The sequence below is a fragment of the Artibeus jamaicensis genome, unplaced genomic scaffold (assembly GCF_021234435.1).
Source record: "Artibeus jamaicensis isolate MK-2021 breed Jamaican fruit bat unplaced genomic scaffold, CSHL_Jam_final scaffold_3307, whole genome shotgun sequence".
In the NCBI taxonomy this organism is placed as follows: domain Eukaryota; kingdom Metazoa; phylum Chordata; class Mammalia; order Chiroptera; family Phyllostomidae; genus Artibeus; species Artibeus jamaicensis.
Genome location: NW_026522040.1, coordinates 249,629 through 272,735, shown reverse-complemented (window position 1 = coordinate 272,735; position 23,107 = coordinate 249,629). Strand labels below are relative to the sequence as shown.

The following is a 23,107-nucleotide window of genomic DNA, read 5'->3' as shown; positions in this document are numbered from 1 at the left end:
GTCACCTACCTTCACCTACTGAAGAAACATTTGCAGGCATAATGGCTACCAGACTAAAAATAGTCTGTAAGTACCAAAGAGCCAAAGACGTGTGTGCCATTGGTTGGAACAAAACATAACTGTAAGTTTTTTTGAAGATTTTCAAATACACATGGAAATGCACACTTGCAAGTCCTCATCAAAATATGTAGTGAATATTTATGCTTCTGAAATTGTAATGAATGACTATGTAGAAGAGTGACGTGGGCGTGTGGTTATCAGAGATGGTCTCTTCTTCTGGGTGTCAGAATCCCTGCCTTTAGAGGAGAAGGAAAGAGAAACTAGCAGCGGGTTCCCTGAGCGCCGCCATTGCCAAGCAACTTCACAGGAAGAGCAGTTTGACCGTCTCTGCTTTAAAGGAAAAGACACAGGCCAATAGCCTTGATCAGCATTGCAAATTCTCCTGACCACTCATTTTTGGGGGTTGGGGACAGTCACTTTCAAAGCACTTACTGACTCAGTCATCCAATTCTGAGAGCTTCACCCCACATACACGTACTGTGATACTGGAGTCACAGATTTATTTTTTAAAGCCATGCATGGACACTTGAAGTATCTTCTCCATAAGACCATCTATCTAGTCTCTCCACTTTCTCCTTTCCTTTTAACCATGCATATTAAATTCACATCCCAGTTCTCGCTTGAATTCCTCCTTCCCAGCAGCAGCCCACACTGGGGTTGTTAACTCCCTGTTCCTGGAAGCTCTTTTTCTCCTTGGACTTCAGCTTCTCAAGACACTCTCCTGGTGTCACAGCTGAATTTCCATCTGCTCCCTATTTCTCTTCCCTGCAGTTCATCCTCCTCTAAATATCTTTCAAATACATGTGTCTTTCTATCCCCTTCACTAAACCCCCCATAGACCAAAGTGCTACCATTTCACACCTAACTGTGCTCCTGGCACCCAATCATGCCCTCATCACTCTGCAGGCTGAGCAGTACCAGTATGACAAGTAGATGTCAATCCTGGCATAATTTTATCCCCCCACCCATTAAAACATGAGTTTCTTGAGAAGAGGAACCAAGCTATTATACATCCCTTTTTACATCTCCCATGGCGTATGCTCATTATGAGGCTTGCAACATGTGATAAGCTATTCTGCTTCCCATCTAGACTTGCTAAACTTTCAGTGAGAAAAAAAAATTATTTTTTGTGGCAACTGACTACATTATTCATCCTATCTATTATGTGTGGTGATAGGTCATTGGCCAGGATGGGGACCACTCAACAGACTCTGGTTCAAAGGAAAAGTCAAAACCAACAACAAGGAACTCTCTCGACGTTCATGCATTATCACTGAAGATGCATAATTATGTTACTGCTGTGCTACCCTTGTGTATGGGGTTGACTCTCTGACTTCCTTCTGGTTCCTATGAATGGAGGAGAATTTCTAACATCATTGGATACCATCTACAGATTTAAATCTCATGAAAGTAGAGTCTCCTCCCCTGATATTTGCTAAATTGGTAACTAGGGATAAAAATATTTTAGAAAAGAAGTCTTTTAGAATAGGAGTTGCAGACCTTAAGTTCGCACTTATACTTTCTTTATAAGAGTATTAAAATTAGACAAATAGGATGGTGAAAGGCAAAGGAAGCAAATATCACTGGAAGTAAAGGTGGATGGAAATTAGAGGTGGAGGGAACATACATTTTCATAGAATTCTGCAAATTCAGATTGCTGAGATGAGGAGCACTCTGGAACAGCCTGAATGGGGACAAGTAACTCAAGCCCTGTGTTTCATCACACCAGGCCCAAATCATTGCCACTTTAGGAAGTAAGGCCATGTAATGGAGCTTTCCTGGTTATTACAAATGACCAGAGATGCCATCATAAAACACTAACATGAGCTACCTTTATTACCATAATCTGCTAAAGCATGGAGATTTTTTTGCTGTTCTGATTGTAGAGAGGACGATTAATTACCACCTCTAATGGAGGAATGAACCACTGGGCTCGAACCAATGAGACACAATAGAATAATGTCATTCCTGGGCCATCTAAATGGCTTCACATCTTATGTGCTCACAAAGAAAGACTTTATTCCAGGTTTCAATTTCTGTGTATCAAAGAGAAAGTTTTACATCTCTTTGCTATTTACGATGCTAAAACTCTTTACTTAGGTTTGTAATCAAAAGCTATTGTAATATCCTGTTCTTATTTGCACCTGATAAGGAAATTGACTTTCTTTGCTGCAAAGGAGGCTAGAAAAAGTATTGGGATTTGCATAGTTTAAAAAGTGTCACTTTGAAGAAGGAAAAATTTGTGGCCTTTCATGTACATCAATAAAGACACTAAAAGTAGGTTTAATACTGCTGGTGTATTTGCTTTTTCAGTAATTCCAAAAACTGATGGATCAAACTCTGGAACTTGAGCAAGTATCTAGCTGTAACATTAATAAATATTTTCCAAAAAAAATTGAGATTGCACATAATTTAAAAATATTTAACACTTATTTTACCTATAAACCTTTGGGAAAGAAATTAAGAACTTAGAATTTTTTTATAAGTAAAAATAATCAAACAACAGCCAAATGCATGCAGTAATAATGGAGTGAAAATAAATATGGCCATTTATTTAGGCTGAGATATGTTATAACTCCAGTTATGTTAGAAGGGATGGATGTAGGAATGAAAAGGTGTGCTCCTATTGAAAAGCTCCTGTGTGCATCGTGTGGAAGTAGCTCTGCCTTCCTAGGAAACAGGCTCTCGAGAAGAGAGTTCCGTGTTTTGCCTTACATCAAGAAAATAAAAAGTAAGTTATTTGCCTGACAATGAGTGGTATTATATAAGAAACATCTCTTTAAGTGGTTTTAGCTTTCTATACAAAACATTTTATAAAAGGACATTCTGCTTTCCTAAAATCTAGGTATTAGAGAAAGAAAACTTTCAAAGTTGTTTTTTCTTAGTAGGCAAGTAGCATTTTATTGCTGCACATTTAACTCACATTCTCCCCTCCCGGTTGGCCATGGCTTGCCAAGGTCTAGACTGTTCAGTGGTGCTACTTTTGGCTCTGGAGAGAGACACCATGTCACAGCTCTCCTGCAACTCTGCCACTCCTCAGCCCAGGGCTGGTGGGACGCTGAGCCCCACACCTGTCGTACAGATGTGTGCCCAATAGCCCATGGTCCTTGTCAGAAATCCAAGGAGAATGAATCAGAAACTCCTCCGAGCCCAATTCTCCTTTCCAACTCAGCAATTCGGCCAGTTAGGTGGAAACTTTTCATCACCCGTCTCTAATTCCTGATCCAGTTTACTGCAGGAGTTTCTTTTGAACCATTCTTATCGATGTAAGAAGAGACAGAATAAAGACACATCGCTAGAATAGAACTTGTAAAATTCATGACAATTCTACCGCTATTGCAATGACTAATCAACAAAAATAACCTTGTAAAATTTGATAGTAAATGAGGAAAAAGTTCCTTAAAATACACTTTTAGTGGCAGACTAATAAATTACTTGGATGATGAAGAATAAACATGAGGTAACTAGTAAAAACATCCACTGAGAGGGATTCAACGAAAGAGAGGAAATGAATGGTTTCTGTTAGGAATGTCATCATAGAATGTGAAAATAATTTGGGGTACTTTTGCTTTTTCCATTGCTTTCTCTCCTTTCACTGACCATATTAAAGTACCTCACAGTTCTACCAAAAGCAATATTCTTCCATATTCATGAGCCAAGAACCTTTCTTCAAGGAGATATGTAATTATTTTACTGTGTCTGGGCAACAAAATACCATCAGACCGAAAGATTTCTTTATGTCTCAATTAGAAGACATAAATGACTTCTCTTGAGAGCAGTAGAGACTAAATAATTAATGAAGAAAAACAAAATAATTACAGTTATCTGTAATATGAAGTAGAAAGCTTTGGCTTGTTTCATTTGTAATTCTCTTAATGCCACTTTCATTTTCGTCAAATATTTTAGCGGCAAGTTCAGAACATGCTGAACTCATTTTTGGAGTTTCATTTTCTGACACAAAATATGATGATGATTTCTGAGCACTAATTAAATCTAACACCAACAAGTATTTTCTTTTCATGTCTTCAAAAAATGTACTCTCTTTTTATTTCATGAAAGTGTGTCACAGGGTATTATGACAGATCAAGAAAATTCAATTGCATTGGTTTAATGAAATTGAAGTTCCCCTACAAATGAAATGCACATTGCAATTTATTACCATCGTAGTGAAGCAATCTAAAACGAACACCCTCTTGGAACACTAAAATGAGCATCTAGATTTCTTTGTTATTATATGTTCTTCTTATTCTATGGCAGGATATAATATCTGTTATTATGGCAGTATTAGAGTCAAAACTGAAATAGTTCTCTTTTTCTCTCTGAATGCAATAAAACTATTAATAACACTGCTGCTTTAATGTTATTATCGAGATATAAATGACTGCTTTCTAAAAGTATTTAGGTTTTTTTTCTGGGTGGAGATATGTAAATATATCTTTTATTTACAAAGACTAGGAAATTATTCCTTCTCTTTCCTTTTCTAGTCTGTATTTCTATAGTTGCTTTATTATAATAATATTTTAAAAATTCAACTCAGACAGAGAGGAATCTAATTTTTTACTTCCCCAAATTCCAACCAGGCTTGGAAAAGTCTGAAGACTTAATAACATTGTTCAGAATATTTAAACCTTAATTTCAATGTCACCTTCTAAAAGTCAGGTTATGCAGAATAATCTAAAAGAAAAATTACTGCTGTGTTTATGTAACTAATGTCATATTTTTCAATTTTTAAAACATTTTTGTTGATTAAACAAACAAACAAGCACAAATTCGTGACTTTACTTCCCTTTGGTCCAGCCCAATAGATCAGATAAGATTTCAAACGCACACCTTCCTGCTAGTGCCCTCCCCCCTACCCCCAGGCTGACTTGCAGGAAAGACTTCTAGGCACCTCAAGCCAGAAACTCTTGAGTAAATATTCACTTCCCTTTTGAAGCGACCTTCACCATGTGAGAAGTGCTGACTCATAAGACTGACTCTCCACCTACGCAGACATGAATAATTCACCTCTAAAAATACATTTTGAAAGCAAAGACATCTTATTTTAAATGTTGAGGGACTCCTTAGTGCCTTATGACTTTACATAACTGCACTCGATTCTGGGCAGGGTTTACCTTCACCAAGGGAGGGGCAGGCGCCACTCTGCCCTTCGCATCAAGCCTCGCTCACGCTCACGGGCCAAACACCACGACCCACAATCCTGAAAGACCCTCCACGTGCTTTAGCCGTACTAGAATGAATTTTAACTGGGGTTTGTGCTCCTGTCACCTTTCTTATAACACTTGAACTGCAACCTGTAAGTCCAAAGATTTACACAATTGAAACATTCGAAACTGAACTCTAAGTTTTTATCCACCTCTAACATTTTCTTACCAAGGGGGAAAGTTTACATAGTATGATTTGATTAAAATACATAAATCATATATATGAAAATAAACATACACACAGAAGAAAGTGACCAAAGGTTACAGTGATAGTAAAGTTTGGTTTCTTAAATGCTGCCTTCAAAGCAGATGGCCAAGTGCCAAGCTTAACTCTATGGTCTTAGGCAAGTTCTCTAACATTATTCTCAGTCTTCTCATCTATGGAATGGGAATAACAAAAATTGTTCCCAGACTGTTATTAGGGTGTTGAATCTGATCGGAACTCCAGGTGTTTAGCATAATTCAGGTACACGTGACTTCTCTGGCTAAATGAAAAAACCCACTAGGGTTCTGGTAGGGGTGTCCAACCTTCTGGCATCTCTGAGATACCCTGGAAGAAGAAGAGTTGTCTTGGGCCGTGCATTAAATATACTGTGACATGTAATCACAAAAACACCTCATTACGTTTTAAGTAAATTTACGATTTTGTGTTGGGCCGCATTCACAGCCATCCTGGGCCGCATGTGGCCCCTGGGCTGCAGGTTGGACACCGCTGGTTAGAGTAGTTGAGACACTAACTGGAGCACAACAGTGCAGGGCCTGGCCTCCCTGACCAGAACCAGGGATAAAGGGTGACCCCCTGTCATATCCTGTGGCCAGTCCTGCCTACTTCATGCCTCAGATTCCTTTGGGGCAGATTTTCACAGAGGCTAGAGTTGTACCCTGAACTTGAGCAAAACAGAACTTCAGAGCTGACAGGCATCCCAGGGACTATTATATATATTTTTTCAGTTTTTCAGATATATATATATTTTCAGATATATACACATAGTATCACAAAGGCAAACACAGGGACACAAGACAGATGGTGTGACTGTGGGTATTGTGGGTGGGGCCGCAGAATGAGGAGGGAGACACTCCAGTTAGAGACTCGGTCCGCTCCTGCGGCCACTCTGCCCGTCTGGGCGGGAGGAGCACAGACACACAGCAGTGAGAAGGCTCTTGGGGAAAACTCACGGAGGAAATGACCATTACCCAAGATGCAGTCTGGGCTTAAGTCTGGAAATTGGTATGAGATAAAGCCCAAGTAACTCCCACTTACTTTTCTTTGTAGTTTTCAATTTGGTTTATCTGATTTATGGACCCAGCAGAGAGGGGCGGCATGAAAAGAAAGAAGAGCAAGACATTCTGGCCCGATTAAAGGTCAAGAAACTGTGGAGAGTGGAGATTAGGAAGATAACCCAGAAAAGGTGTCAGTGGGAGGGGAGAGAAGAAAGAGAAGAGAAGATGGGAGAAGCTTAGCAGTTTCCTCTGTTTGGAGGTTCGGAGAGCAGATAGCTTTGCTTTTCAGAAACCCTGAAGCTAATTCTAGGCTTCACTATCTGACTCTGAGACTGAGCAAATGATGTTTTATTTTTTTCACAATTTCATGGACTTAGCCATTCTTTCCTGTGCTTTAAAAATATGAAATTTATTTTTTGCTTTTTTCCCTTTATAGAAATAACACATGTCCTTTGAAATCAATAAAAATTATACAATGCCAATTAAAAATTATCTACAACCCTACTACTCAGCGATAATCACTCAGGGATATGATAATAACAGAAGCACTCAAAACAAATATACCCACAACTTTTGAACGCTTAGGCCCTTTTGCTACCCTCCCAACTGAGTTTTGGATCCAGAAACTAACACAAAACTTACAATCCATGAATCAGAATCTAGACAGATTTCTGGCCCAGACACAAAGGACTCTGCTGGAAGCTTATCCTGATCTTCTCACAAAGGTTTGTGTGTTAGCCACCTCTAACTTATTCGTTTGGAGGCAAACTATGCCTGATGGATCCTCTTGGCTACTTTAGAGGCCAAAGTCGTAGTTTATAAAGGTATGCACGTACATTTCTACTCTGGCAATGTTTTTGCTACTCCCTGATAGAGTCCAGGGTCTGGTGGAATTTCTTGAAAGAAGAAAGGAAAAGAGAAAGGGTTTTAAATAAAGCAGTTTTATTTTCTAATTAAAGGGCCAAAATTAAATAAACAAAATGAACTGGCCTCTTACAGCATATTCATAAATTCAAGAAAACATTAAAACAAAACCTTTCAGGTGACTAGCTGGAGAACAAAATTAGAGAATTTTTAGAAATTATTTCAGGATCTACTAATTTACTACCCTGGCCAAGCCTGCAAATGCTAAACTACCTATGACCAATGTATGTTTTCTTCCATCATGAAGATCGAAGATTTCTGGCTCTGTCTGGACAGTTTCTCAATAATAATATTCTTAAACTTGACCCAAAACAGAACCAACAAAAAATAGGCATATTAAAAATATTTCTCACAGTGAAACTCCCTTTTTTCTTAGAACAAAAATTAACTTATTTTCTCCCCGGCCAGTATGGCTCAGTTGGTTGGAGCATCGTCCCATACACCAAAAGGGTGGGGGTTGGATTCCTGGTTGGGGCACACACAGGGGACAACTAATTGATGCTTCTCTCTCACATAGATGCCTCTCTCTCTCTCTGTTTCTGCCCCCTTCCTCTCTCTAAAATCAATAAACATACTTGAAAAGTGTTTTAAAAAATTAACTTACTTTCACCCTTTGCCAAGACGAGTTCATTGATCAAAAGCAACAGAATGCTGAGTAAGAATCACCCTCAGCCCTTGGTCAAATATGACAATTTGCACATTTTCCCCCATGAATCTGTACTTAGTTCTGCCTTCCCCAAGGTAACAAACAGACCCACACAATTCAGCATAGAGAAAGGTCCTGTTTATGTTCAAACTGTACTGCTGCACAAGTCACAGTTTAACGTATGTTGGCTGTAGTTCAAATGACAGTGTGTTCTCTGCGGAGCTGTTTGCTGAGTGAGCTCTCAGAGCCACAGCAGTGGGGAGCAAGGGGATGTGCATGGGGACCCCTGCTGTAAAAGGCAGGAGAGGATCTCTGGTTCTGGGTATGGTGGGTAAGCCCACATCATTCTCTCTTCCCCAGGGAGAGACTAATAATAAAATAAAAGCTAAATGAGTTATTGTGCATAAAATGCTTATTAGACCACCACCTAACATGTAGCCGACACTCGTATGCATCAGGGCAGAGATTTCTTTGGTCTTTTTCTTTACTTATTTTTTTTGTACTCCATGTGTGCCTACATGAGTGCCTGACACACAGCAGGCACTCAATAAATATCTGTTAAATGAGAGGGGGGAAACCTGTGCAGAATTCATGAATTAGCTCTTTGAGAACTCTGAAGAGGAGATGACAGCAGCAGATTGGAGAAGACCAGAATTTAAAATGCCATCAAACTGGTGGTGAGCTGCGCCCTTGTTTTTCCTCCAGAAACCCTGGTGTGGACCCCGGCAATGCAGAACCAGCCACAGACCCCGGGTGCAGGCAGAGAAAGCCCTGGGAGAGCCTTGAGGAAAGCTCCCACTTGAGCAAAGAAAAGAGATTCTGAACACTCAGAGAAATTCAGGAAAATCTCCCTTTGTTGTCATCCTCCCCCCTTTCCATTTTCTTATATCCCAGCCATTCCATCACGCTGGTAGCAGTCATGACAAAGGCTCCAGGTGGTTAAAATTATAAGGGAAGAACGACTCCCTCTCTAACAGCTAAATCTGTGAACCTCAGAGAACGGGGTAAACCAGTGCTGCTTCATCATCCCTCTTTCTGCATCTGTCTGCTCCTGATGTGAACACAGTTGTGTGAAGGATGTAGCAGGGTGAGATAACTAGTAAATCCTCAGCTTTCTTACTTAAAGATCATAACACAAAAAGCCCCAGGAAACTGGAAATTACTGGGGATCACACCAGAGAGGGAACACAACTTCACAAAGATGTCTGTGAACACCTGGATGCATCTCTAGGTTACAAAGGTGTGCATCTGACCCTACACATCATACCTCAGGATCCGAGCTACAGGGCAGACCCTCCACCAGATCACACACTGAGCAGTGGTGGGACACAAACCGCATGGGTATGAACAGCACTGCAGGAACTTTGGAGGCAGAGCCAACGTCGTAGCCCCAGCCCTCAGGAGGCGTGTTGAAACGTGTGGCCTGAACTCTACGGAGTCGATCGCTAAGTGTTTACTTTAAATAACTTGAAAAAGAAGAACACAAGTAATGTAAAGTGGGCAGAAATTGAAAAATAATAAAAAGGGCAAATATTGAAGAAATTGCAAACACAAAATCACTTGAAAAAAATTAAATCAAAATCTTAGTCTTCAAAAAAAATCAATAAAATTAATAGCACTCTACTAAGATGGGCAAAGAAGGAAAAAGAAAAAATACTAATACCAGGAATAAAGGGGGACTATCACTACAGACCCCACAGATATTAAAGGGATACAAAAACTGTACCAATAATTCTACATACACTAATCAACAACTTAGATGAAATGAATGTATTCCTCTAAAACTTCAAAAAACTTTAAAAAAACTACAAAAACCTGAAACTCACCCATGATAAAATAGATGACCTGTGTAGTCACTTAACTCCTAAAGGAACTGGACTTAAAAGGGGGGAAAATAAATCTTGAGACTCAGATGGTTCCAATGGCAAATTATGACAAACATTTTTTATTGTTGTTCAAGCACAGTTTTCTGCCTTTTCCACCCACCCCTCCCCACCACTCCAGCCCTCCCCTCCTCCCTTCCCTGTTCCCACCCCACCTTGTTATTGTCCATGTGTCCTTTATAATTGTTCCTGCAAACCCTTCACCCTTTTCTCTCATTATCCCCTCCCCTCTCCCCTCTGGTCACTGTCAGCCTGTTCTCAATTTCAATGTCTTTGGCTATACTTTGTTTGCTTGTTCATTTTGTTGATTAGGTTCCTGTTAAAGGTGAGACCATATAGTATTTGTCTTCTGCCGCTTGACTTATTTCACTTAGCATAATGCTCTCCAGTTCCATCCATGCTGTCTGACAAACATTATTAAAAATATTAATAACTCCATTCTCCCTGACCTTTTTTAGATGCCCTGATAAAAATACTTCAACCAATAAATCTACAAGTGACAACCATACTTAATGGTGAAAGATGGAATGATTTCCCCCTATAACAGAAGCAAAGCAAGAATGTTTGCTCTTACCAGAATTATTCAACATCACACTAGAAATCCTAGTCAATGCAATAAGGCAAAAATAAAAAATAAAAGGCATACAAACTGAAAAGAAATAAATAAAATGATTTCTATTCCAAGACAAGTGTGACTCTAGAAAATTCTGAGGATGTTACCAAACTCCTAGAACCGAAAAGTGAATTTAGGAAGGACACAGGATACAAAGTCAACACAAAAAATCCCCAATGTACTAAAAAGCAAACAAACAAAGAAGAAGCATTATACTTCTATGTTTTATATACTAGCAATGAACAATTGGAAACCAACGTTGTAAAAACAGCATTTAAAGTAACTCCAAAATATGAACTGCGTAGGTGCAAATCTAACAAAATATGTACACTATCCATAAGTTGAAAACAACAAAAAAATGATATAAAAATAAACAGACAGAGAGACATAAAGTATTGATGGGTTAGAAGTCTCAGCATAGTAAAGATATCCATAGTCCCCAAATCAATATACAGATTCAATACAATTCCAGTAAAAGTCCTAGAAACTTTTGGAGATATAGGCAAGCTGGTTCTAAAGTTTATATGGAAAGATAAAAATAACTTGAACAGCCAAGATAATTTTTAAAATAAAGAATAAAATTGAAAAAACACAACTAAATTTTAAGATTTACTTCAAAAGTACAAGCCCTGGCTGGTGTAGCTCAGTGGATTGAGCACGGGCCTGCAAACCAGACAATCGTGGTTTGATTCCCAGTCAGGGCACATACTGGGGTTGCAGGCAGGTTCCCTGCAGGCCAGTTCCCAGCAGGGGATGCATGAAAGGCAACCATACATTGATGTTTCTCTCCCTCTCTCCTTCCCTTCCCCTCTAAAGATAAATAAATAAATAAATCTTAAAAAAAAAACGTACAATAATCAGAAGAGCATGGTATCAAAAAAGGCACAAATATATAGGTCAACAGAACAGAATACAGTCCAGAAGGTAATATATATCCAAATATATCCATATTTATATCTTTCCATATCTATCTGTTGCCAATTAATTTTTGATAAGAACATAAAGGCAATTCAATGGAAAGAATCTTTTCAACAAATGATGCTGGAACCACTACACATGTATATGCAAATTATATATAATAATAATAAACCACAACTAATCTCAACCTAAACCTCACATCTTATATATAATTTAACTCAAAACAAATCATAGATTTAAGTGCAAAATGTAAAACTATGAAACTTCTAGAAGAAAATAAAGGCGGAAATCTAATGACCTGGGATTAAACAAAAAGTTCTTGAATGTAACACCAAAACATAGCTCTAAAAAGAAAACAGTAATTTTAGCTTTGACAAAAGTTGAGACTTTTGCTCTACAAAAGATACTGGTAAGACAATGAAAAGATAAGATATATTCTGTACGGAACATGTTCACAAGGCACATACTTAACAAAGACTTGGACCCAGAATACAGCATGGGGCAAAAGTAGATTTACAGTATGGAAAGTAATACAAAAATTAATAAATAATAATATAAGAATAAACTCTGTTTCATCTATTTAAAACTGTAAATCTACTTTGGCTCAGCCCTGTATGTGATGAATTTTCGAAACTCAATGGGAAGTAAACAAACAGTCCCCCAACTGGCAAAAGATTTGAACAGTGGTTTCATCAAAGAGTATAAAACAGAAGACAAATAATCACATGAAAAGATATTCATATTAGAAAGATCAAACGATTAAAATTTCTAAGTGATGGAAATGCCAAGTGTTAGCAGGGATGCGGAGCTACTGGGATTCTCATAAATTGCGGGTGGCAATGCAAACCGGGACAGCCACTCTGGAAAACAATCCGTTTCTTATGAAGTTAAACACACACTTACCTAGGACTCAGGAATCCCATTTCTAGGTGTATAACCTAGAAAAATGAAAGCTTATGTTTGTACAAAACCTTTTTTAAAAATTTATTTTAGAGAAGGAGAGGTGAGGGAAAGAGAGATTGAGAGAGAGAGCAGGAGAAAGTGAAACATAAATTCATTGTTCCACTCAGTTATGCATTCATTGGTTGACTATTATGTGTCCTGATTTAGGAATCAAACCCGCAATTCTGGCGTATCAGGACAGCATTCTAACTAACTGAACTACCTGGCCAGGGTCTTTTCATCCATGCTTATGGCAGGTCTATTAATAATGTCCCAACGCTGGAAATAACCCAGATCCAGAAGTCCTTCAGTGAGTCAATGGGTAAAAACATGGAAACAGCCATACGATGAAATGATAGCCAACAGTAAAAAGAAAAACAATGACTGATATATGCAACAACTTTGATAAACCCCAAATATGTCATGGTCCATTAAAGAAGCCAGTTGGAAAGAATTATGTATTCGATGCATGCTGAAGTCCTGAATTTCAAAGTGACATTAGTATGGTTTAGAATCAATTGCTGAAAACAGAAGATAGTAGGGTGAGAATGGGCAAAGCTAAGTTACCCAGTTTACCATTGCCATAATATACACAGACAATACTCAATGCTGTGCTGAGATTTTTCTTCATGTCCCTTGCCTATTTGGTAGTGTTTTGTTATCTGATTTTAAAAATTATATTCAAATCTAATGAATTTTTACTACATAAATATTTCATCAGTTACATATTATGAATATAAATTTGTATTACTTAACATCGCATATAAACTACTTTAGATCAATATGTTAATTTTAATGTGGCCACACCCAGGATCCTGCCTGATATGCCCTATTAAAACATACATGACAATTTACTTCACTATAGTATATGCACTGGAAATAAGAAACAAATTTATATATGACTGAAACCTAAACACAATCAAAACTTAAATAAACAGTGATAGAAATATGGCGACTGTCACATGTACTTCTGTTGTTGATACGCCCAACACTCTGAACTCTATAAAGAGCCCCTGGAAATAATGATCGCTGAGGGCCAGTGCTTGAACTCCAGTTTACTGAACAGGCCTTCTGTAGATCACAGAATATACCCCAGCAGTAACTTCCAAATGGAAATTAAATGTTACCTTATCATCGTTTCTGGGGTCACTCAATTTTCAGGTCCATGAAGGTAGTGTTCTGTCACGCTTACCTCTAGATGCCAAGCACAAAACAGTCTCTGATGCACAGCAAGTGCAAAATAAGTTATTCTGAAAAAAAATATTTGATGGCTAAATGTGTATTTGTAAGTGGAGGGTTGAAACTAAGCTCCTATCACTTTGGCATAGCGCTAGATGTTAGACATTGCACAGTTCAATTTAGACCTGTATTCTTTGATTCATTTAGTCTACCGACCAACCAACAATTGTGTTTGGTTTCAGAATACTTCGTGTTAAGATCTGTGATCAGGGCCAGGAAGACAAAGATTCAGAAGATGTGGTCAATGATCTCAAGCAACCTAGGTCTAGTGTGGGATACATGGGGATATAGAGCTCACGTAATTGCTACCAATTTACTAAACCTCAAGAACGATAAGCACACCAGTAGGGAACTCCACTGAAGATACAGAAAGGAGCAAGGAAGAATTCTTTGGAAAGGCAACCATTCAGCCAGGCCCTGAGAAATACAAAAGGCCTTGACAGATGAAAGGCGGCAGATGATCTATTGTTAAGAGTGTGAACTCTGAAGTCAGACTGCCTGAGCTTGCATCCCAGTTTTGCACTCATTAGCTGTGTGACCTGAGGCAGGTTACTTAACCTTGCTGTGCATCAGGTTCCTCATGTATCACATGGAGAAAGTAATACCACATGCAATATAGGGTTGCTTGGGGGGTACATCAGTCCGTGTACTGGAGCACTGGTACAGGACCTAAAGCATAACAAAAGCTAGATAAATATATGCAAAATGGGGAGAAGACAGGAGAGCAAGACAGAGGCAATGACATCAAGTCCCCAAGGGAGTACTAAAGAAACATATTTTCTTTTTGTCTGCTTTCACCAGAAAGAAAATGAAAGCATAGAGTGTGTTAAGTACGAATTACTGTGTATAAAAGGCATTTTGCTAACTCAATGGCAGTTTGGGGGCAATGCTCCTTTATTTCAACTAGGCAACCTCAGCCCATAAAAATGCACAGGTACAACTGCATACACTCAAAACCCCATACATAACGTTAGGGGGTTTGTCCATGAGTCAAGGTCAGCAGGCACTTCTTCAACATCCTCCTGGGGCCACAGATAATTAGACTATAGAAATGGTCTAATAATATTACCAACTTTCCTTAAAAACCAGTGCTTAGTATGGAATTTTGTAAACCCTATGCAATTATGGGCCCTAAAGGATCCAATCAAAAAAATTGAACTGTGAACTCATAGAGCAAGGAGACAAACAGAACACAGGGAACTTCACAGCTCCACCTCCAAGCAAAGAAAGGGTAATAAAGGCAGTTCTTTGTCTGAGAAGCAGACCTGTGAAGGAAAAAAACGCAGGTCACTTAACCCTGGGGAGGAGCCGAGGGTGAGAGACGAAACGTAAAAACTGACCAGCTTGGTACTCACATGGTGAAGGAGCCAGGGGGGGCAGACACTCTCCGCAGGTCCGCAGCTTGCACCTGATGGAGACTAGAGGCAGCAGGGAATGAGCAGCGAAGACAGTCAGCACAACAGCGTGGACAGACAGGGAACAAGCCAGGAGAGAGAAAGAGAGACACACAAAGTTTAAACAGAAATTAAACGAGCGCATCACCAAACAGTGAATGAAAAGGAAAATCAAGCCAGCCACGGAAATAACCCAAAAAGCCAGTGACAGCGAGGAAGCCAGCAGGACACATGGCAGAGGCTGCCTCTAAGGCAAACCAGACTGGAGCACAGGGCAGGGGGCACAGGGCACAGGGCACAGGGCAGATGCAAACAGGGTGCTGAAGCTGGGCAGGGCAGGAGGGGCTGTCACATTCCTCTACGGCTTTAGGTCATTCGAGATGTCCTGGGAGGGAGCACAGCACACACACACCCACACATACACATGAGGGGTAGGCTGGCACAGTGAACTCATCTCTAAGGAGAGTCAAGGTATGTTTCATTCCCTAACATGTGCTCATGATTCCAGAGCTTTGTAGGAATGTTGATGTCAAAAGACCACCATCTTGAAAAGATGGACTCAACGAAATCTTTAACTTCCTTTCCTTAAGCACCACAGGCGGTTTAAGAACTTCACGCTGTAATTCTACTCATTCTTAACAGAGGAGTGAAACCATAGATGGTGCCTCCCTTTTATCCATTCTCAGATAAAGGAGAGAGTCTACAGTGGTTATTAGGGGGGAAAAAACAAATGTTGAATTTGATAAACCCCAAATTTCCTGTCACTTTTACCTAATTACGCTCTTAGATTATTTGAACAGTTTCACTGTATTTGCAATAGACAGAGCTGTCCAAACCCATCTTTTCTACTGGGCACATAAATTTCCATGTAAAGTCACCTAAGTAATTCTCTGTTAATCCCAAAGGACTACCAGTTATGACTGATAATATTTCTCAGCAGCCGAGTTGATGGACGCTGGTGCCCAATTCAAAGCTTCCAGCTAGAAATCGTGCCCTTGGACAATGCAATTACCCTTCACCATGTAGTTTTTGTTCCTCATGACTCAGGAGAACAGGTCCCTGAAGACCTCCCTCAACACCGAGTGATGGTAAATTTTTTATCATATTCACAAATGCTTTTCCAACAGACAACACTAGTTTATCTGGCTACCACATTCCTAATGCACGAATATGAGCCTAGATAAATCTCCTCAACTACTTTTTTGTGGGAAGATATTTGCTAGAGTTCGTATTTCGAGTAGATGTACAAGCCACGATAAAATGAGATATGCTGCTATATCAGTTGAGGGTGGGCTACTGAACATTAATGGGACCTGGCCTTTCAGTGTATGTACAGTAATAACAAATGGAAATCATAAACCAAGAAGTTGTTTAAATTGTTTTCTTTCCTTTTTGCATGAATGAAGCTCTAGAGCATCATGCGGGCCTACTATGTAACTGTTTCTCATGGGACTTCCTCCAGCTACCCAGGTCAACCAGATCTTGAAATTCTTCCAGTTATTATCAAACATATGATTAAGACACTTCCTATATTGTTTTTATATTCACGAGATTTTAGATTTGTTACTATAGAAATAATTTCGGAGACACACAATAGATCTGATCCACGTGTAAGCCACTTGTGCAGCACGGGACCATGAGTCTCGGGCACACTGACAGGCACTGGAACCCTACAAGGAAAACCCCAGGGTGTCCCCACAGAGCAGGGAAGAGACAAGTAAACAAGTGCATTTAATGCCTGGAGGTAGACAGAAAAGGATTCTTAGGAAAGTGATATTTTAATGCAGTCTTGAACTGGAGGGAGAGTTAGCAGATGAGAGGAGGTGAGGAAGGCACCAGAAATGGAAAGCCATGATGAGGCACAAGACAGGCTGGCACTCCAGGAACAGCAATTGTTCCTGGGGCACGGGAGGAGGAGGAGGAGGAGGAGGATGAAGAAGGCAATAGTCACAAAGGTCTGTGAAGCTGAGGATGTAGGCACTACATGTTCAGAAAGGTCATTCTAACTAGTCTATTGGAAAAGATATTGTGTGAAGGGCAGCAACCCTGGAAAGAAGAAAATGAATTATGAGCATGCTTCACCAGTGCCTCTGAGAGGTAACTGGCAGGGAGGATGGGTAGATGGTGTGAGATTAAAGGTGTGGGGATTCGATGGAAGGTAGATTTCAAAGAAGGCACTGGATGTATAAAAGCAGAGGTGATGGAAGGGACTCCAGAGACCAAGGATGTAGTGAATGAATGGACTGAGGTTCCATTCATTCCCATGTGAATGAAAAAGGCTCATTGGGTGATGAGGAGAGAGAGCAAAAGGAAGAGAGTTCATGAGTCCCTGAGTAGTCGTCCATGCAGTCAGAGGGTATTATGAGACATCCAGGTAAAGATGTCAGCTAAGATATTTGAAGATGAATCTTCAGTTTTGAGAAGAAACCCATGCTGAAGACAGAGATCTCATTAGCTTATCAGTCAGAGATAAAATGGGGTGCTGATGTGATCTCCCAGAGAAAGGGCCAATCCCCGAGCACCAGCATTCTAGCAGAAGAGGAAGCCACACCACTTAAACCTGAAATATTCATGGCTAACTTCCTGTGTGAATGGAAGATAACTCCTTAAAATGCATTGAACAGCTACCCTTTTCTCCTTGAGAAACTTCCCCATCCACAATGCACAGAGGATTTTTTTTATAAGTTCTTTTTTTAAAAAATATATTTTTAAAGATTTTATTTATTTATCTTTAGAGGGAAAGGGAAGGAGAGAGGGAGAGAAACATCAATGTATGGTTGCCTTTCATGCATCCCCTGCTGGGAACTGGCCTGCAGGGAACCTGCCTGCAACCCCAGTATGTGCCCTGACTGGGAATCGAACCTCGATTGTCTGGTTCTCAGGCCCGTGCTCAATCCACTGAGCTACACCAGCCAGGGCTTCCACAGAGGATTTTTAACTAAAGTTCTTAAGACAGTTTCAACCAGTTCTCTTCCTGAAAGAAGGCAGGCAGGTGAAACAGAAGAAACATAGAGCCTTAGTTAAAAAATACGAAAGGGAGAAAGGAAGACAGAAAGAGAGAAAAGGGAGAGAAGGATGAAAAAATGAAGGAAGGAAATAAAGAATTATGTTTGAATGATCTCTTTCTGACTTGGCTGCCATAGTGAACTTTATATAACCATGACCAAAAAGAGAAAATCTTGGCACACTCAGAAGGTGCAAGAAACTTGTTTAAAAAGGTCTTCATGGCCAGCCTGCTCTTGAACTAAAAACTCCACTTAGAAATCCAGTGTAAGAAGTCTGATTTCAAAACAAGAATTTCTAGCAAAATAGAAAAGAGCAATCTAATCTCAGAGGGTCAATAAGATCAGTGGGTAAGAGATATTGAGGTGTGGTGAGCAAATATTCTATGGTACCTAGGTGTTTTGCTATCCTTTGAAAATGTGCTACCTATATCAATTTTCTAAAAATATAGTATTGAATAATTGTTCTCATAAGTAGCCCTATCTAATGTTATTTCTCAACATATGTTGTCTCAGAAAGAGAGGTAGTCAAGTCCGGCAGTGAGCCATGGCACCTGCATCATTGGTTCACCCTACATACTCCTGTAGGTTGTTGTACTGACTCAATAAATATATGACAAAGCATGTCCTTGCTTCACAGGCAGTAGAGGAAGCCAGCCATTCAGTACAAATAGGTAACCATGCATCACAGGCCACAAACAGGAGGAGCACCTTGAGGGGCCCTCACGGTGACAGAAGAATGACCCAAAGGTGACCCCCGAAATGGCCTTACCTTGAGTCGGGTTAGGTATATGGGCATGATATATACTTAAAAAAAATGACCCAAGTCTCCATCTTTTTCCATCTCCTTTGCCAATGCCAAACAGGCATTTCAATAAAAATTATATTAAGAGATATTAAAAATAAAAATCTAGTTATTATCACCTTATTCTCAAATCCATTTATCCAAACCCTAAGAAAGGAAAGGGGGCAGGGGATGTGGATACACTTTGTTTAAGCATTGCATTGTGGGACAGATTAAATCTGGACAACAGCATGCCACCCAGACCAGCAAACTGAGCTGAAGCATTAGAGTACATGGGCCCCAAAATGGGAACATCAGGAAAAGGGCAATTCACCAACAGGCAGCAGGGGATGCCACATGGAGATAGGCGAGCCAAAATCCAGCTCTGCCAACCTCCTGCTGTTGGAGAAGCCAACACCCTCCAAGTGACCTGGGTAAAGAGGAGGCAGACAGCCTGGCTTCTTAAAACAAAATAAAAACAGAACCCATTTACCTGGATGCATTTTATGGCCCTGAATCACTCTTAATAATTTCCCACTGGTCCCAGTAAATGTATACGCAAGTGGTCAGTGAAGAAGCATCATCACTCTAACATATATCACGGTAATGGTTTCTAAAGGAAGAATGTGGTCAGTGCTTAATAAACATGAAGAAAAACTGTGAGAGAGACTCAGGAACTGCTGAGTGCCCTGGACTGTTGCTCCTTTCTCAACACAGTGAGGCCCCACCCATGCACATGCTCTGCGTTCTCCTCTCCATGGTCCTCATGGTCACGAAGGTGGGCACGGGGCTGACTCACTCATTGAGTAAAGGCATGGACGTCCTCCTCTTGCTCTTCTGCACCATGTTGGCCTGATTCCTCAAGGAGATCCGGATCATAGCCGGCGCCAGCCTGCAGGGCTCTCCATCCACTTGCATGGGGATGGATTTGTAAGTCAGCAGCATGACCTCACGACACTGGTGCAGCCTTTCCCCGTGGCCCCCGACTTGCAGGGCAGCCTGTAAAAATAAGAGTCAAAAGGAAGCAGGGAGTTAGTTCTTAAGAGTTATTCTGGAAAGCCAAAACCCCAAGTCCACTATAAAGAAGCAAAAGATCTTTGATAGACATATGGAAAGTTGTTACCCATGAGTAAAACAGGAATCCTTGGATAAATCATTAACACAAATAAAGTAAAAATTATAAGCTTTTGATGAGCTTGACCACAGCTTCTCATTGATAGCCACTTTTCACCTTTATGTGTTGTTCAGCCTTAATTCAATCATGTGAGGTTAATACAAAAGTTGTTTTTTCATTATCTGTTCCTGTTAAATAAGCAATGTAAGTAGAACAAAAAGAGTATAAAGAGTTAAAGCATGTAGTTTAAAATAGCTTTTAGTTTACAGTTGATCCTTCAACAACATGAACTTGAATTGTGTGAGTTCACTTACATGTTACATTTTTTAAATGAATATACTGAAAAAAGTTTTTAAATATTTTCTTACTACCTTGAGGCAATTGTAACAGTTATACTAGGCTACCATAAAACGATCAAATTGCTGCTTATTTGTTATCAATGCATGAATCATTACACAAATTTATTTTTCACTTTATACTTCTATTTTTGATGTGTAGTGTTAGTAATACATACAACATCTATAGTGTTTTGTATCATATAAGACAATATATCAATGTAGGTAGATGTAAACCTACTGACTGAAGGTATAAACTTACAGTTCAATAAATACATATAATTCGGTGAATGTCTTTTCCTTATGATTTTATTAATATTATTTTCTTTTCCAGAGCTTACTTTATTTTAAGAATATATTATATAATACATATGAGGTCTGTCTAGAAAGTACCTGGTCATGTACTATGAAAAATAGAGACATTTATTGAAGAAGATACAAGAAACATGGTACATAGAATAATGACACCTCAGTCCCCTTCAAAGTAGGCACCTTGGGACCTCACACAGTTCTCCCAATTCATCAGCTGCCCCATCATATTTTCCTGAATCTCATCAGCAGTCTGAAATCTCTTCCCTTTCTAAAGTGATTTTAGTTTTGGGAAAAGCCAGAAGTTGCAGGGTGCCAAAGCTGGGCTGTAGGGGGCTGAGTCACCTGGATGATTTGATGTTTTGCCAAAAACTCTGCACGAGCGGTGATGCATGAGTGGGGTGCATGGTCGCGATGAAGCTGCCAGTCACCAGTTGCCCACAGCTGCAGCCTCCTAAATCATCTGAATAGTTTCCATGGAGGAATGTTCAAGCTTAATGTAAAATGTGATGCAGATTCATTGCTCTACCTGCTCACTCATTTTGAATGTGACAGCCACACAGTATACATGCTCACTCAGTGGTGTCTACTGCCCCCACTGATTAGTCCAGTGAAGTCATCATTGTTCACACATGCACATTCCAGTCTTCTCTCCTTGGCTGCCAGGTTATATTGATGTCGTGCAAACTGTTCTCATTAGATCAACAATGGCTGGACTTTTTCCGGACAGATTTCATGTAACATACAAAGTATGTGTTCATTGACTGTTAATGTTATAGGTAAATCTTCCAATCAATAGTAGGCAGTTAATAGTTAAGTTTGGGGGGAGTCAACAGTTATACATGTGGGGATTGGTGCCCCTAACCCCTGTGTTGTTCAGCGATCAATCTAAATATGTATTCTAATAAATATATAATCTGGTAGATATTAAATGTATTCATATTTATATATGTAGCCCATGTTTGGTTAATTTCCAAACTCCAGCAGGCTTTCCCTTTTTAACTAAAACCTCTTCCCAAGTTATTTCTAATCTGAAATACAAAACGATAGGAGCTCAATTAAAAACATCCTGAAAAATAAAGCAATCTTGAGGATCAAACTCAAACACAGTAAGAGCTCAGTGCTGGTATGTATCTCTCGGTGGACACATATGCTCTCGAGTACACACAATGAGTAGACCTGCTATGCCATGAGTTTAGATGTATACTTAAGTAGATGTTGCTAAATAGCTTTCTAATAAGGTTATATCACAATGAATTTTGAATATCAATTAATTTATAATTATGTAAGCTTTAAAAAGGAGTCAAATACTAACTCTATCCCCAAATTTAAAACAATGTACTTAAAAAATAAAAACATACATACTATCAACATTTCTCAATGTGGTTCTTCTGTATGAATAAGGCAGAAACCTGGTTAACAGATTTGTGAAGTCAACTTCCATCTATTTGGTTGCCAAATATTTGTATTTGAATTATTTCTGCACTTGCATTAATTTGAACAGTAGGAACCTGATTACAAATCCAAAGAGAGAAGGAATACAGAAGGACTGAATGGGGGAAAGAAAATAGAACAAAAACTCAAAAGTAAAGAACTATGGAATGCCTCCAATGTTAAAGCATGCAATTACGCTCTCTACATACACGTTTCTTTCAGTCATTGGGGGAATAAGAAAACAAAGGAGAATGCAGTGAGAATTTACTGAAATCCCTTTTGGCCTATTACCTGACCTTCTGTTATTCAGCTGAAGGTTTTCCCCGGCTGTACTTAAACAATTCATTGATGTTCATGTATGGGTTTTTTGCCACTGCCTCATCTCCAGACCTTTCCCATTGTATTTTCCTTGTCTCCTACTTCCCAGCCCAGTATTTATCTGACAAAAACTGTACCTCTCCATCCACGAAAGGAAGTCCCATTTGCTTCTTTTTATTCCAGTCTAGACTAGGCCTAATGACAAAGGAAGATGCAGAATGTACTAGGTAAGAACTTATTCCTCTTGAGTTTAAAAGGACTGAAATTGCCCCAATACTTCCCAACTTCTTGGAATCAGAAGGTACGCATAGTACTGTAGAGCATGTCTAAGTCATATTTGCAGCCTCACAGAAGAACAACAGCCAATACCACAACCATAAGAGGGAAACAGCTGTCAAGGACAGTCCCATTGGCATTTCAGAATCAATCTAAGATCACTGCACAGGCACAGGCGGAATTACGTGAGTTAGCTGTTCAAGATAGACAGTTCTAGTATTCTTATCACAGCCGTGTTTTGGGAACAAGTTCAAAGTGAATTTTTTTAAATGTTTTTAAAGATTTTATTTATTTTGGACAGAGAGAAAGGGAAGGAGAAAGAGAGGGAGAAAAACATTAATGTGTGGTTGCTTCTCACATGCCCCCTAATGGGAACCTGGACCACAACCCGGGCATGTACTCTGACTGGGAATCAATTTCCTGACTGGGAATTGAACCAGTGACCCTTTGGTTTGTAGGCTGGCACTCAATCCACTGAGTCACAGCAGCCA

The 23,107-nt window shown here is 39.6% G+C and overlaps 1 protein-coding gene across 1 annotated transcript in view; it reads right to left on the bottom strand.

Annotated features, from left to right (window-relative positions):
* DGKI (diacylglycerol kinase iota) overlaps positions 1-23,107 on the bottom strand; it is a 309,526-nt gene that overhangs the window by 115,881 nt on the left and 170,538 nt on the right. The window contains exons 20-21 of the mRNA XM_053657112.1: positions 19,630-19,829; positions 15,006-15,068 (exon numbers count right to left, since the gene is read on the bottom strand). Coding sequence (XP_053513087.1) covers positions 15,006-15,068; positions 19,630-19,829 — 263 coding nt within the window. The remainder of the gene's footprint in view (positions 1-15,005; positions 15,069-19,629; positions 19,830-23,107) is intronic.